Here is a 13,451-nt window from a genome sequence, read left to right on the forward strand (position 1 = left end):
TAGTAATTACCCAAGAAAGGAGTAGGTTTGGCCCCGTTGGCATTACTTGGGTATCTGGGACCAGTACCTTGTGTTCAGGGATAATGAGGTACTCTGACCAGTGTAGACATGACATCCATTCCTCTTCGAGAGAAGTAGGGCCCCACTGACTAACAGCCGTACTAGCATCACAAAAGACAGGGAAAGGCTGTCCTGAGAGGAAAGGTTCAAGGTAAGCAAAAGTAAAAATACGCATTCTCTCATCCCTGCGGTGGTCTTGTGGGACATGTGTTGTTATCTCTTACTTTATAAACTTCTAGGACTAGAAGTTATACTGGGTTCAGAAAGGTTAAGTATTTTGCCCAAGGTCCCAGAGCTAGTAAGAAGTAGAACTCAGCCCAAGGTATGCCCTAGCTCTTCATGCTGCCTCTCAGAAGCCAACCATTGACCACACAGCTTTGATTTCTGGAAGGAAAGGACTTTGGGACCCTTTAATTATTTGGTGGGTGGAGGTCAAGTTTTCCTGTTTACCTTAACTCCCTCTTTGAAGCTGTAATTTATTAGGAACAAATTAGATACTGGATTTTTCTGCCCCCTACCCCCCATAGTCCATGCGAGTGAAGCTGCAGCCGGCATCCAGCTCCAAGCTCCCTGCCTTCAGTCCGCTGACGCCTCCAGCTGTGATCTCTCAGATGCTGTTGCTTGACAATCCGCATAAAGTATGTTCTGGTAACTTTGATAGCAGGGGGGTGGGGAGGGAGGCCCTGGGCGTAGGGAGGTAGCATGGTAGGTTGAAAGAGGTTTATTTAGGTCTTGCTCTAAAGTATCTGGTTGGGAGTGGTGGTGGGCTATTCCCTGCTGAGGGTCTGTTTTCTTCGGGGCTCTTTGGAGGAAGGTCTCTGACTGGGTTGCCATAGCTGGGAACCAAGAGTGACACAAATTCCCCCCAGGACCATGAGTCCTCTGAAAGGGTGAGGCCTGCCTGTCCTTTTCAGCTGGTCTGAGTCGTGGTCCGCCTCAGGACTGCAGAGGCGGGGGAGTTCTCTCAGGATGCATGGCTGGCTCCCCTTGTGTTTGTCATCTCAGGGCGCTGGTCAGGTGTCCCTGTCGTACAGTTGTTTCGGGGTCTTACTGACATGGAGTTAGTGTGATATTGCTATTCCTTGGTGACTGCTGGGTGGGCAGAAACTCCTAGAGTGGGCTGGTCTGTGTCTCTCCCCAGTAATTTAATGTCTTCTGTCTTTGTGCAGGAGCCCATCCGGTTACGGTATAAGCTGACCTTCAACCAGGGTGGACAGCCTTTCAGCGAAGTAGGAGAAGTAAAAGACTTTCCAGATCTGGCAGTCTTGGGTGCAGCCTAACTTTTCACAAGACAGACCCCGCCATTCAAGCTTAGGCCAGTGTGACTTTTGCTGTCTAGATATGAGTAATCATGGTGATGTAGTGCGGAGTGCCAACAGTTCTATCCTGACGTCAGGCTCTGGATCCCAACCTCTGACTTCTTCTGCACATACTATTTGTGTGTGTGTGTGTGTGTGTTGCAGGGCATTTGGGGGAGGAGAGAGCAGGGCTTGGGGTGTGGACAGTGTGGGAAATGCTGAAGCATTTCTGACAACCATCTGCTACAATCATCTGTTTCTGCATGTTTGTGGACACGGATGTCCCCACCTCAGGTTGGAGGTTTTATAAGCCAAAGTTGTGTTGTGTTTTGTTTTTTTTCCATGTATTGTTCTCTTTTCATTCATCCACTCTGTGCCTTGTCAGCCTTTGAAAGTCTTGGTTGCTCCCAGGCTGCTGTTCTCAGGGACCTTAAAAGGGACCTGGTTGGTCTTGGGGCCGAGAGTACCTTCTGGGGCACTCTCTTCCAAGAAAGACCTTGTCTCCTTTCCATTAGAGAATGCTGCTTGCGTGTGTTGGAGAAGATCTTCAGAATGGAATGCTCGGTGCACTGTTTGCGGGCGAGGCGCTGCCGCTAGACCAGAGGACCACGCTGGGTGGGCCACTCCGGTCCTTCACCACTGTGCCTTAGAATCACCCAGAGAAGACCTTCCGGGGCAGAGGGGAAAGCAGGTCCCAGGCCGCACGCAGGCCTCAGGTTCTGTGGGTGGGGCAGCCCGTCTCGGCCCTTCCTCAGGACCCTCCTCTCCGTCCTCCTCCTCCTCCTCCACAAGCGCCTCCTCTCAGAGCTCTTCCGTGGTGACGCCACGCCCGTCGTCAGTCGTGACAGACGGGCTCGCCGTCGCCTGTCTCCACCATCCAGCATGGAGAACTGTGACACAGATAGATAAGAAAAGAGCTTAGCAGTGATTTCAGTGGTGAAAATAGAAAGTCCTTGAATAAATACTGTGTAGCAAATACGCTTTGTGGAGTCTTGTGAGTAGGAGACGCAGAGCCTGTTGCATTTGGAGGCGCCAAGCCTGAGGGCCCTGTTGCCTGTGGAGGAAGCAGGAAGACTTCTTGCTGTGGAACCCGAAGAGGGACCTCAGTGAAGGGAGAGGCCCTGCGGGTCCGAACAAAGCTGGAGGGATGGATTGTTACGTGCGTGGTTTGAAGGGAAAACTCAGGGGCATCCCCTGTTCTTACTGAGCGCCTGCTGGGTGCTGGGCATCTTCTGTAGTCCTGCTTTGCGGGTCACGGGGGAAGCGAGCTGAGCTTTGCCGATAGGGTCTGATGAAGGACTTCGAAATCTGAGCCGTTCACCTGTTGAGGCACGATTCTACCTCAGGAACCACGAGACTCGGGGGCTCTTTATCACAAAATCTCATACTTTCCAGGTTGATCTTTGAGCTTCTACGTACGGTTAGAATTCCACCAACATTAATTGGCAGGGATCGGAGCTGTAAAAGATCATCTAGCTATGCTCATTTTTAAGCATGTGAAAACTCCTAAAACCGATGAGATGGGTAACTTCCTCGTTTGGCACGACTCCCATAAGATTCATTTTATCTAAACTTTCTTGCATGTTCAGGTGTTCTCTATAGCTTTTATGGACTCTAGCTAATCTCATAAGGGTTTTAAGAGGAACCCGTTGTAATGATGATGCCTGCCTATGCAGAACTTCCATCAAGGTGGGTGAATGAGACTTACGAGATTTTTACCCCCGGCTCAGTGGTGGACTTGTGTCTCAACCTTCTGTCTTCCAGGAGCCAGACTCCCAGCGGTGCTTTGGTGGAGTTGGACAGGGTAGGGATGTGCGTGTGTGTGTTGGGGGGGCGGGTGTTCCTGAAAGTGGCCTTGGTGTTTGTCATCAGTTCCTTCTGATGAGATCAAGTTCGGCGACTACTGAAGGCCTGACCGGTATCCTTCCGTTCCTTCCACAAGCAATTGCAGAGCAGCTGCCAGGGGTTCCGCACTCTGGTAGGCGTCGCAGACACAACAGCAGAAGGTTCCTGCCCTCGTGGCTCTTCTGTTCTAGTGCAGAGACAAATCCATGATGTTCTTGGTGGGGATGGCGCCGATGATCAGTATTTGTCCCCTATCCTGAATTCCTCCTCCAGGATTCTGCTCACCCCTGTCTCCTGACTTACCTTTGTGACTGTTTCTCTTCCTCTGTCCCTTATATGTGCTTTGCCCCGGGGTTTAGGATTCTTCTAAGCACATCTGGGCAGCTAACCCCTAGATGGGTCCTAGACCTCTGTCTCAAGCTTCTGCCTCTTGGCTGACATCAGATCCCTATTCATCAGTGGTTTTTTTGCAGGTTCACTCTTGGCTCAAGCTTGGAAAGCTTAGCATAGAACCCAGCCTCCTCCTCCCCTCGCCTCTTCCCCTTACATTTTCTTTTATTTGAAAGCACCTGTCTGAGCCTTCATGGATTCTTGATTCCTGTTCCTTTTAGAACCACTCAGTAGTTTTGTCTCCTTTAGTCTCTTTCTAAATATGATATCTTGCCCCACCCCCCGCATTCACATGGTCACTGCCCTGGTTTGCCTTTTTTGGCTGGGGGAGGGGGGTCAGTGAGGCGGGGTGCAGTTAGCTGCCTCTCAATTCTCTGAACTGTGAAACTTGCTGCCACCAGATTTATCCGACAAATCGGGCCGCTTGACCCCTTGCTGAGAAATCCCGAATGGCTTCCCAATGCCCTAAAAGTTGATACAATCCAATTGAGTGCTTAAGTATTCACTGCCCTTTTAAGTATTCACTAACTTGATGTGTTCCCTACTCTTCTGGCACCTGCCAGGATGAGCACTTTGCCACAGCCACAAGTACGTCCTTTCGTATTTTGACAATGCCATGTTTTTTCATGACGTTAGGAGGCAACTCCTTTCCCTTTATCTCTTCAGTGAATTTAAGACTAGGCTAGAACCCTGCTTTATCTGTGAGTCACTGTGAGCATAAATAGGCTTTGGAGATGGGAAGTGTTGAAAACAGGGTAAAGGACTTAATGACCAAAAGAACATGCACATTAGTTATTGAAAATGGTATGGGGTGTCTGGGTGGCTCAGCGTCTGACTCTTGATCTCAGCTAAGGTCTTCATCTCAGGGTCGTGAGTTCACAATGACCAAACCTTCAGGATAGAAAGCAAAGGTGATACTCTAAAATACAAGTACTGCTTGATTACCACAGTGTTTACAAATCAAATTCTTCCTATCCAGTGTAGAAGACGCTGACTCAGCCCCAAAATACAAGGTTCTGTGAACTAGGTGTTTTTGTTTTTGTTTTTTTTTCTTTTGAAGAAAACAGGAGGAGAGTGTCCTGGAATGTCCATGGTTTGGGGAGTGGGGTGGTGGTGGTGGTGGCTGTTTTAATAAAGATGTGACCTGGCATTTTCCATCTGTGAGGAGGTGAAGCCAGGTAGGACAAAGGAGACCTCAGGTGAGCTGAGCCAAGCCTTTCGTGACATAGTTGAGGCACTTAGAGTCCAGAGTTCTCATGACATTTAATGTCAGTCCGAGTGAAAAATCGGTCCTTTTTTTCCCCTTGCGCAATGCATTCCTGATGATGCCGTGCTCATTCTGAAAAAGCTTGCATTTTAAAAAGTGAACATTCTGTTCCTTCCAGCTTTCATTCTTAAATACCTCATCCCACTTAATAAAAGTAGCACTTTGATTTTAAAAGTTAAAATTGTGAGAGCATACTGCAGTGTCAGAGGCCCCGGATGCATAGGATATTGACGTTGGCCATCTTCTGAAGCCTCGAACTGGAAACACTGAAATCCTTAAGTTCACCCTTAGTTCCAATTCGGCGCTTCAGTGGTATTGCTGCCTCCAAGAAGCCATGTGATCTTGGGTAAGTAATTTGCCTTCTTCAGATTCCTCCGTGTAGTACAAGTACTGCTTGATTACCAGATATTTTTTTTGAGAATTAAAAAGACTATGTAAAGTGAGGGAGAATTAACAGAAATTTTTTTTTGAGAATTAAAAAGACTATGTAAAGTGACTACAATACTGCCTGGCACTAAATTAGCTGAGACTTACTTCATTTACTGTCTGCTGTTAGCCTGTCCACCTGGTTTCCTTCCAGCACATGAATAGAGTCAACTTGCCCATAACTATAAAGTTTATCTCCAAAGTAAAAAGCAGATATTTAAAATTTTGGTGAGTCTCTAATACTGAGACACAGTAAACATCAAGGATAAAAAGATAACCAGAAGTTAATTGGAAACCAAAAGACTTCTTGCCATTTTGAAACACATCCCCAAGCTTCGTCAACAGATGAAGTCTGTAGCAGAACACATTTCCTAGAAGACATTCAGTTACTTTTGTGAACAAAGCTGTGCATTCTAGAATGTATGGCCCTGACATCAGGTCTGGAGCAGGCAGTGTAGTCTGCTCTTGTTTTTGCCGTACACGTGGCACACTCTCGTACAGCCCGTGGCCTACTGAAAGCACACACGGTATAAACCACATCTGCTCAACCAGACTATTTGGTCATCTCATGGATGAAGAAAAAGTCCTTCTAAATTATTCATTGTTTAATCCTAATAAAAATAAATGACCAGGGGCGCCGAGGTGGCTCAGTCAGTTAAGAGTCTGCCTTTGGCTCAGGTCGTGGTTCCAGGCTCCTGGGATGGAGTCCCGCATGGAGCTCCCTGCTCAGTGTGGAGTCTGCTTCTCCCTCTCCCTCCCCGACCTGAGCAACTCATGCTGTTGGTCTCAGATGAAATGCTAAAAAAACAAAAACAAAAACCGACCGGTAGCATGTTTAATAAGGAGAGAGTATTGTGGCCTAAACACAGGTTTATTTTCTTGTTAAAAAAGACCTGATGTAGTCTGAAACCACTGCTGATAAAAGCATCACAAAGTCATTAGGGATCCAGACTCCAGCCAGCCCGAAACCCTCGCCCACAGATACTCTCCTCAGCATGTTACGTGGCGATGGCTTGAGATGCGGACACAGGAAAGGAAGGAAGGAATAAAGGAAAACGGACATTCTTAAGGTTTCCCATAAGTTTCATGTGATACTTGCATCCACATCTTACTGGCTGTGTTGTGACATTGCCAGAATTTGGGCAAAGAAGGCTGAGAAATTGTCATATTTGTGTACAGTGCCACACCTCACGAAACTGGGTTTTGGCCAAGGAAGAAGGGAAGACTGGATTTGTAGTAGATTAGCTATCTACCATAAGATACTATGGCCATCTATTGGAGGGAAAAAAGCTGTCCTTGAACTACTGTGGAATGGAACAAAACAAAAACCCAATCCCATGTTTCATGACCTGAGCCGAAGTCAGACACTTAACGTCTGAGCCACCCAGGTGCCTCAAAACCCATACTTTTATATTTACCATAGCCTGCTTTAAAAACCAAGCAATCTAGGTAAATGTGTGCATATGTAATTACTGATAATCTTCGGGTCCTAGAATTGCAAATGAGTTTTTTAAAGATTTCAGAGCGAGAACATGGTGGAGGAGAGGGAAAGGGAAGCTTAAGCAGACTCCACGCTTGGGTGTGGAGCCTGACACAGAGCTCAGTCTGGCAACCCTGAGATTGTGACCCCAGCCAAATCTAGGAGTCAGGCGTTTTTCCGACTGTGCCACCCAGGCGCCCTGTAAATGGGTTTTCTTTAAATTTTATTTGCATTTTCTAAAGTTGCTAGGCTGAAAAAAAATCTTTATGCTTAATGTTTTTTCCAGATTAAAAGGTGGAAAGTCTTCCACCTGATTACTTTTCTAGGAGACAGTGTTACTAGTTCTCTTACTTCCTTGGAGATACTCTGGGCATGCTCAAATGAACTGGAGTGTTGTTTGTTTTGATTTGTTTTGTTTTTAGATGTAACCATGTAGCTTGGAGATAATGTCATGCTACTGCTTAGTAGGAGAAAGAAGCTCTCTGATCCCATCTCCTGACAGCAGATGGGATCAATCAGTTCTAAGTCCCATGTATTAAAATTGGCACATGAATTTCCTGGTAGTTCTGTGTATTTCCAGTCTCTCCCTCATCCTGGTTCCATTTCCATGGGCCCAGACTTTCTTACATCTTCTCTAGCAATCCACTCCCTGCCTTACTTCTGTCAGCCCAGCATTGTAGAGTGGAAACAGGTATGGGTTTTGGAGTCAGGTTCAATTTCTAGTTTTCTGCCATCTGTAGCATCTTGGGCAGGACACCCAACAGTCTGCCTCAGTTTTTATATTGTTAAATTGTGAAAATGTTAAAAAAATCTACTTCTTAGGTTTAGATGCAGGTTTTAAAAAAATATATTTTATTTATTTATTTGACAGAGAGAGAGGTCACAAGTAGGCAGAGAGGCAGGCAGAGAGAGAGGGGGAAGCAGGCTCCCCGCTGAGCAGAGAGCCCGATTCAGGGCTTGATCTCAGGACCCTGAGATCATGACCTGAGCCAAAGGCAGCGGCTTAACCCACTGAGCCACCCAGGCGCCCTAGATGCAGTTTTAATAAGGTCAACAAAATACCAGACACAGTAGGGACTCTGTAACTGTAGGTGCTATCATTTCTCCTCAAATCACCGTATCCAAGATTCATTTACTATTGTAACTGTGGTGACTTCCATTTTGTCACTTGGTTCATTTCACAACCTTTTCTGTTCTCATGGAAACCAGTAAAATTTTGCTAATGTTACTAACCTAATGTTTGCTAAGGCTACAAAAAAGTTTGGTTTTGATAGAATCTGACCATCCCCTCCATCTCTGTCAAGGTTCTCATCAGCTGCAAGAAACGGCTAAGGCCAAAGAAGCATTGGTTAAACAAAAGATACTTGGGTCTCTGTATTGGCTGCTTGGGACAGCTGCAACAACATACCGTGAGCGGGGTGGCTTAAAAACAACAGACACTTGGCAGTTCTGGAGAAGTTTGGAATCAGGCCACGCTCACTCTGAAACCTGTCAAATAACTGTGGTGATTTGCAATGATCTTTGGCAGTCTTTGGCTTGCAGCTGCGGAACTCCTCCCTCTCCCTTTGTGGTCATGTGGTCTCCCTGTGTGTCTTCACGTGACCATCTTATATTGATCATATTGGACTAAGGGCCAATCCTACTCCAGTAGGACATCTTAACTATATCTTTAGTGTATTAATACAGATATAATACTATATCTGTATTATGCTATTGATAAGGTCACATTCTGAGGGACTAGGGATTAGGATTTCATGCCTAAGTTGAGACACAAGTCAACTATAATTCTCTCAAATTCAAAAACCCTGGAGGTAGTGGGATTAGGGTTTGTATGCAGTCATATGATGTCTGGCACCCAGATGACTTCAATCTTGTTGCTTTGCCATGAGTGACTTCTATTACTAAGAACATTTTATGGTTCAAGATAGGAGACTGACCAACAATAAAAGACAAATTACCAAACTCAGGAAAGAAGACACATAACTACTGATTCTACAGAAACTGGAAAGGATTATAAAGAAATCCTATGAACAATTTTATGCCAACTTAGGTGAAATGGAGAAGTTTCTAGAAAGCCATGAATTACCAACTGATTTAAGAAGAAATAGAACATCTGAATAGGTCTATAAGTTGAATTAATAAAATCTTCTCAAGACGAAATAGCCAGGCCCAGATGGTTCCACAGTTAGTTCTGCCAGATTTTTAAAGAGGCTTCCCCAGTTCTCAAACTCTGAAGCTAGAGAAGGAAGGATCATTTCCCAAATGATTCTAAGACCAGAATTGCCATTAAACCAAAATTAGAGAAAGATCACAAAAACAGTATTACAGACCAGTTTTCTCCCATGAACATTGACACAAAAGTCCTCAACAAAATAGTATCAAAGCAAATCTGGTAACATTCTACATCATGACCAAGTAGAACTTACCCTAGGAATGCAAGGTCAGTTTACCATCCAAATGTTAATTACTATATAACATGAGTAGAATAAAAGGCAAAACCACACAGTTATTCTAATAGGTACAAAAAAGTATATGTGTTTTAACCAACATTTTAATAAACTAGAAATAGAAGGGAACTTGGTCGTCTTGAGAAAGGGATTGAACTGAAAAGGACGCCAAAGACCGGGAGCAAGGCAAAGATGTCTGCTCTTGCCATTTCTACTCAATATTGTGCTCAAGATTCTGAGCAGTGCAGTTAGTAGAAGGAAGAGAAAGGAGAATCTGTGTTCACAGATGTTATGAACCTGTACATAGCCAAATTCCAGGCAATACATACAGAAATAACTGGAACTGATAAATGTCCAAAGGGTACAAGACACATATACAAAAATCAGTTGGATTCCTAAAGCAAGAACATACGAAATGAAATTAATTACATTCATAATAGCATTAAAATGAATGCAACACTTTGGACTAAATTTAACAAAAGTAGTGCAAGATATTTACAATGTACAACAAAAGGTATTGCTGAGAGAAAGATGATTTAAGTTCTAGGTTCTCAACCAGGGGTGATTGTTCGCACTGAGAAATTTTTGGCAATGTGCGGAGATATTTTTAGTTGCCACAACTTGGGGGAAGGGATGCTTTTAGGATCTAGTGGGTAGAGGCCAAAGATGCAGCCAAACATTGTACAAAACAGGACAGCCTGAACAATAAAAAATTATGTGGCCATGAATGTGAATAACACCAAGGTTGAAAATCCTGATCTAAATAAATGCAGAGGCATTTCACATTTATGGACTGGAAGACTCCATATTGTCAAGATGCCAATTCTCTAAATGATGTATAAGTTCAATAAAATCCTTATTCCAGCAGCATTTTTGTGTAGAAATTGATAAGCAGGTTATAAGATGTATAGGGACATGCAAGAGGTCTGGAGTAGCAGACCTCTTTTTTTTTAATTTTTAATTTTTTTAAGATTTTATTTTTTTAATTTTTAATTTTTATTTAAGATTTTATTTATTTGAGGGGCACCTGGGTGGCTTAGTCAGTTAAGCGTCTGTCTTCAGCTCAAGTCATGATCCCGGGGTTCTGTAATGAAGCCCCAAATCGGACTCCCTGCTCAGCGGGGAGGCTACTTCTCCCTCTCCCCAGCCCCCTACTCATGTTCTCTCTTTATTTCAAATAAATAAATAGAATCTTTAAAAAAAGATTGTGTTTATCTCAGAGAGAGTGCACGTGAGAGAGCAGGCCAGAGAGGGCAGGAGGGGCAGAGGGAGAAACATCTTCCCCCCAAAGTAGGGACCCCAACATAAGGCTGGATCCCAGGACCTTGGGATCATGATCTGAGCTGAAGGCAGATGCTTAGCCAACCGGGTCGCCCTGCAAAATAATTTTTTTAAAGATTATACTTATTTATTTGACAGACAGAAATCACAAGCAGGCAGAGAGAGAGAGAGAGGAGGAAGCAGGCTCCCCGCTGAGTAGAGAGCTCGACGTGGGGCTCGATCCCAGGACCCCGAGATCACGACCTGAGCTGAAAGCAGAGGCTTTAGCCCACAGAGCCACTCAGGTGCCCCAATTTTTAAAAATAAAGTGGGTGGACCGATGCTATCAGACTTTCAAACTTACTATAAACTATGGTAATCAAGACAATTTGGTATTGGTACTATAAGAATACAGAAAATGCAACAGAATTAAAAGTCCAGAAATCCTCATATCTCTATCACTTGATTTTTGACAAAGACATTAAGGCAATTCAGTGGAGAAGGAAAGTTTCTAAATCATCTTGGGATAACTGTATACGTGTATGTAAAAAATTAGATGGGCGCTTGGCTGGTTCAGTAGAGCATGTGACGCTCGATCTTGGGGTTGTAACTTTGAGCTCCACACTGGGTATAGAGGTTACTTTAATTCTTTAAAAAATAAACTTGGGCCTTTACCTCACACCATACACAAAAAACTCAAAGTGGACCATGGGCATAAATGAAGAGCTACTACTTTAAAACTTCTAGAAGAAAATTTAGAACTTCATGATTTCGTGTTAGGCAAAGATTTGCTAGATAATGAGACAAAAGGTAGGATCCGTAAGAAAGAACAAATGATAATGGAATTTATCAAAATTAAAAACTTGCACCTCGGGGCGCCTGGGTGGCTCAGTGGGTTAAGCCACTGCCTTCGGCTCAGGTCATGATCTCAGGGTCCTCGGATCGAGACCCGCATCGGGCTCTCTGCTCAGCAGGGAGCCTGCTTCCTCCTCTCTCTCTGCCTGCTTCTCTGCCTACTTGCAATCTCTCTCTGTCAAATAAATAAATAAAATATTAAAAAAAAACTTGCACCTCAAAGACATCATTAAGAAAATGACAAGATACAGATTGGAAGAAAATAGTTGTAAACCATATTAAAAAGGGAATTCAGGGGGCGCCTGGGTGGCTCAGTGGGTTAACGCCTCTGTCTTTGGCTCAGGTCATGATCCCAGGGTCCTGGGATCGAGCCCCCGCATCAGGCTCTCTGCTCAGCGGGGAGCCTGTTTTCTCTTCTCTCTCTGCCTGCCTCTCTGCCTACTTGTGATCTCTGTCTGTCAAATAGATAAAATCTTTTAAAAAAGGGAATTCAGAATATGTAAGAAATTTAACAGCTCAATATGACGAAGACAGCCCCATTTGAAAATGGGTGAAAGATCTGAATAGATGTTTCACCAAAGAAGATGTAAGAATGGCTAATAACATGAAAAGATGTTCAAAATCGTTGGTTGTTAGGAAAATGCGGACTAAATCAACAGTGACTTACTATTATATACCGGAAATAGGTAAGGGTACAGCGAAGCGGGAGCCCTCACATGTTACTGATAATGTAAAATGGTATCAGCTACTCTGGGTAAATTTGACAGTTTCTTAAAAAGTTAAACATAAATTTATCTTGTAACTTAGCAATTCCACTTCTAAGAACATATCCAAAAGTAATGAAAATTTGTCTACACAAAGGCATGTGGCCGAACATTCATAGCAGCATTATTCATAATGACTTTAAACTAGAAACAGCATAAATGCCCATCAGTTGGTGAATGGCTAAATATGTCATATCCACACAATGGAATACTATTCAACAACATAAAGGAACAAACCGATACATGGTGCAACACAAAGGGACCTCAAAAAACACGCTCAGCGAAAACAAGCCAGATGGAAATCTGAAATGTCCGCAAAAGCTAAATTTATAGATGGCAGATGAGTGGTTTCCTAGGCCTGGTGTGGAAGAAGAAATTAAGTGCTAATGAGGAGGAAGGAACTTTTCTGGCTGATGGAAATGTTCTTGTGGAGATAGACCAACTCTAAATTTTAAAAAAATCATTGAATTGTATACTTACAATGGGTGAATTTTTTAAAAAAGATTTTATTTATTTGACACAGAGAGAGATCACAAGTAGGCAGAGCATCTGGCAGAGAGAGGGGGAAGCAGGTTCCCCACTGAGCAGAGAGCCTGATGTGGGACCATGACCCAAGCTGAAGGCAGAGGCTTAACCCACTGAGCCAACCAGGCATCCCACAATGGGTGAATTTTATATCCTGTAAATTATTAGCAAAGCTATTTTTAAAACGTTCATCATGGAGGCCAGGGGATATATTGTAGAGGCGCCTAAGGCTTCCAACGCTCCCATCAAGAACAGTATACTGGCTTTCCTGATTTGTGGATTTGGGTTCTTAGATATACAGAGTCTTCAAGAACTACCATATGCATCAAGTCGGAGTATGCCTGGCCTGAGAAGGTTAAGTGGCAAAACTATTCGCAATTATACACAAAGCATTTTTTAAATTTTCGGTTCTCATGACACTGAAGCCTTCTCTTTTCCGAGGCGTCATACGAGGCTACAGAAAACAAGTGCAACCGGTAAATTCCAGTTCCAGCGTGGTACATTTCGGGAAAGGACAGGAGGACAATGTGGCTATGGGGAGGGCTGAGGCCAGATCGCGTAGATTCATCCGCTCTCTGTAGGAAGGCAGGAAAGCGTGGTAAAGAGTTCAAGCTCCAGTGGCCCGCTTGCCCCAGTTCAAGGCCCCACAGTCCCACTTTCTGGCGACCTGACTCTGAACCAGTTGCTCAGCTGCCTCTTGATTCTTTATCTTTACCTTGGGGGAGAATAACGGCCCTCGTAGGACAGTGAACTCTTTAAGTGCGCTAGTGCACGTAAGGGCTTCAGAGTAAGCACATACTTTCAGCGCTCAACATGCACCAAGTTAGCAAGAGA

The 13,451-nt window shown here is 44.2% G+C and overlaps 1 protein-coding gene across 1 annotated transcript in view; it reads left to right on the plus strand.

Annotated features, from left to right (window-relative positions):
* The window catches only part of GGA2 (golgi associated, gamma adaptin ear containing, ARF binding protein 2), a 32,678-nt gene extending 30,344 nt beyond the window's left edge, over positions 1–2,334 (plus strand). The window contains exons 16-17 of the mRNA XM_044232905.1: positions 588–698; positions 1,230–2,334. Of these exons, the coding sequence (XP_044088840.1) occupies positions 588–698; positions 1,230–1,340 (222 nt within the window). The 3' untranslated portion in view covers positions 1,341–2,334. The remainder of the gene's footprint in view (positions 1–587; positions 699–1,229) is intronic.
* The last annotated feature ends 11,117 nt before the right edge of the window (positions 2,335–13,451 follow it).

Source organism: Neovison vison, chromosome 14 (genome assembly GCF_020171115.1).
Source record: "Neovison vison isolate M4711 chromosome 14, ASM_NN_V1, whole genome shotgun sequence".
Classification (NCBI taxonomy): Eukaryota; Metazoa; Chordata; class Mammalia; order Carnivora; family Mustelidae; genus Neogale; species Neogale vison.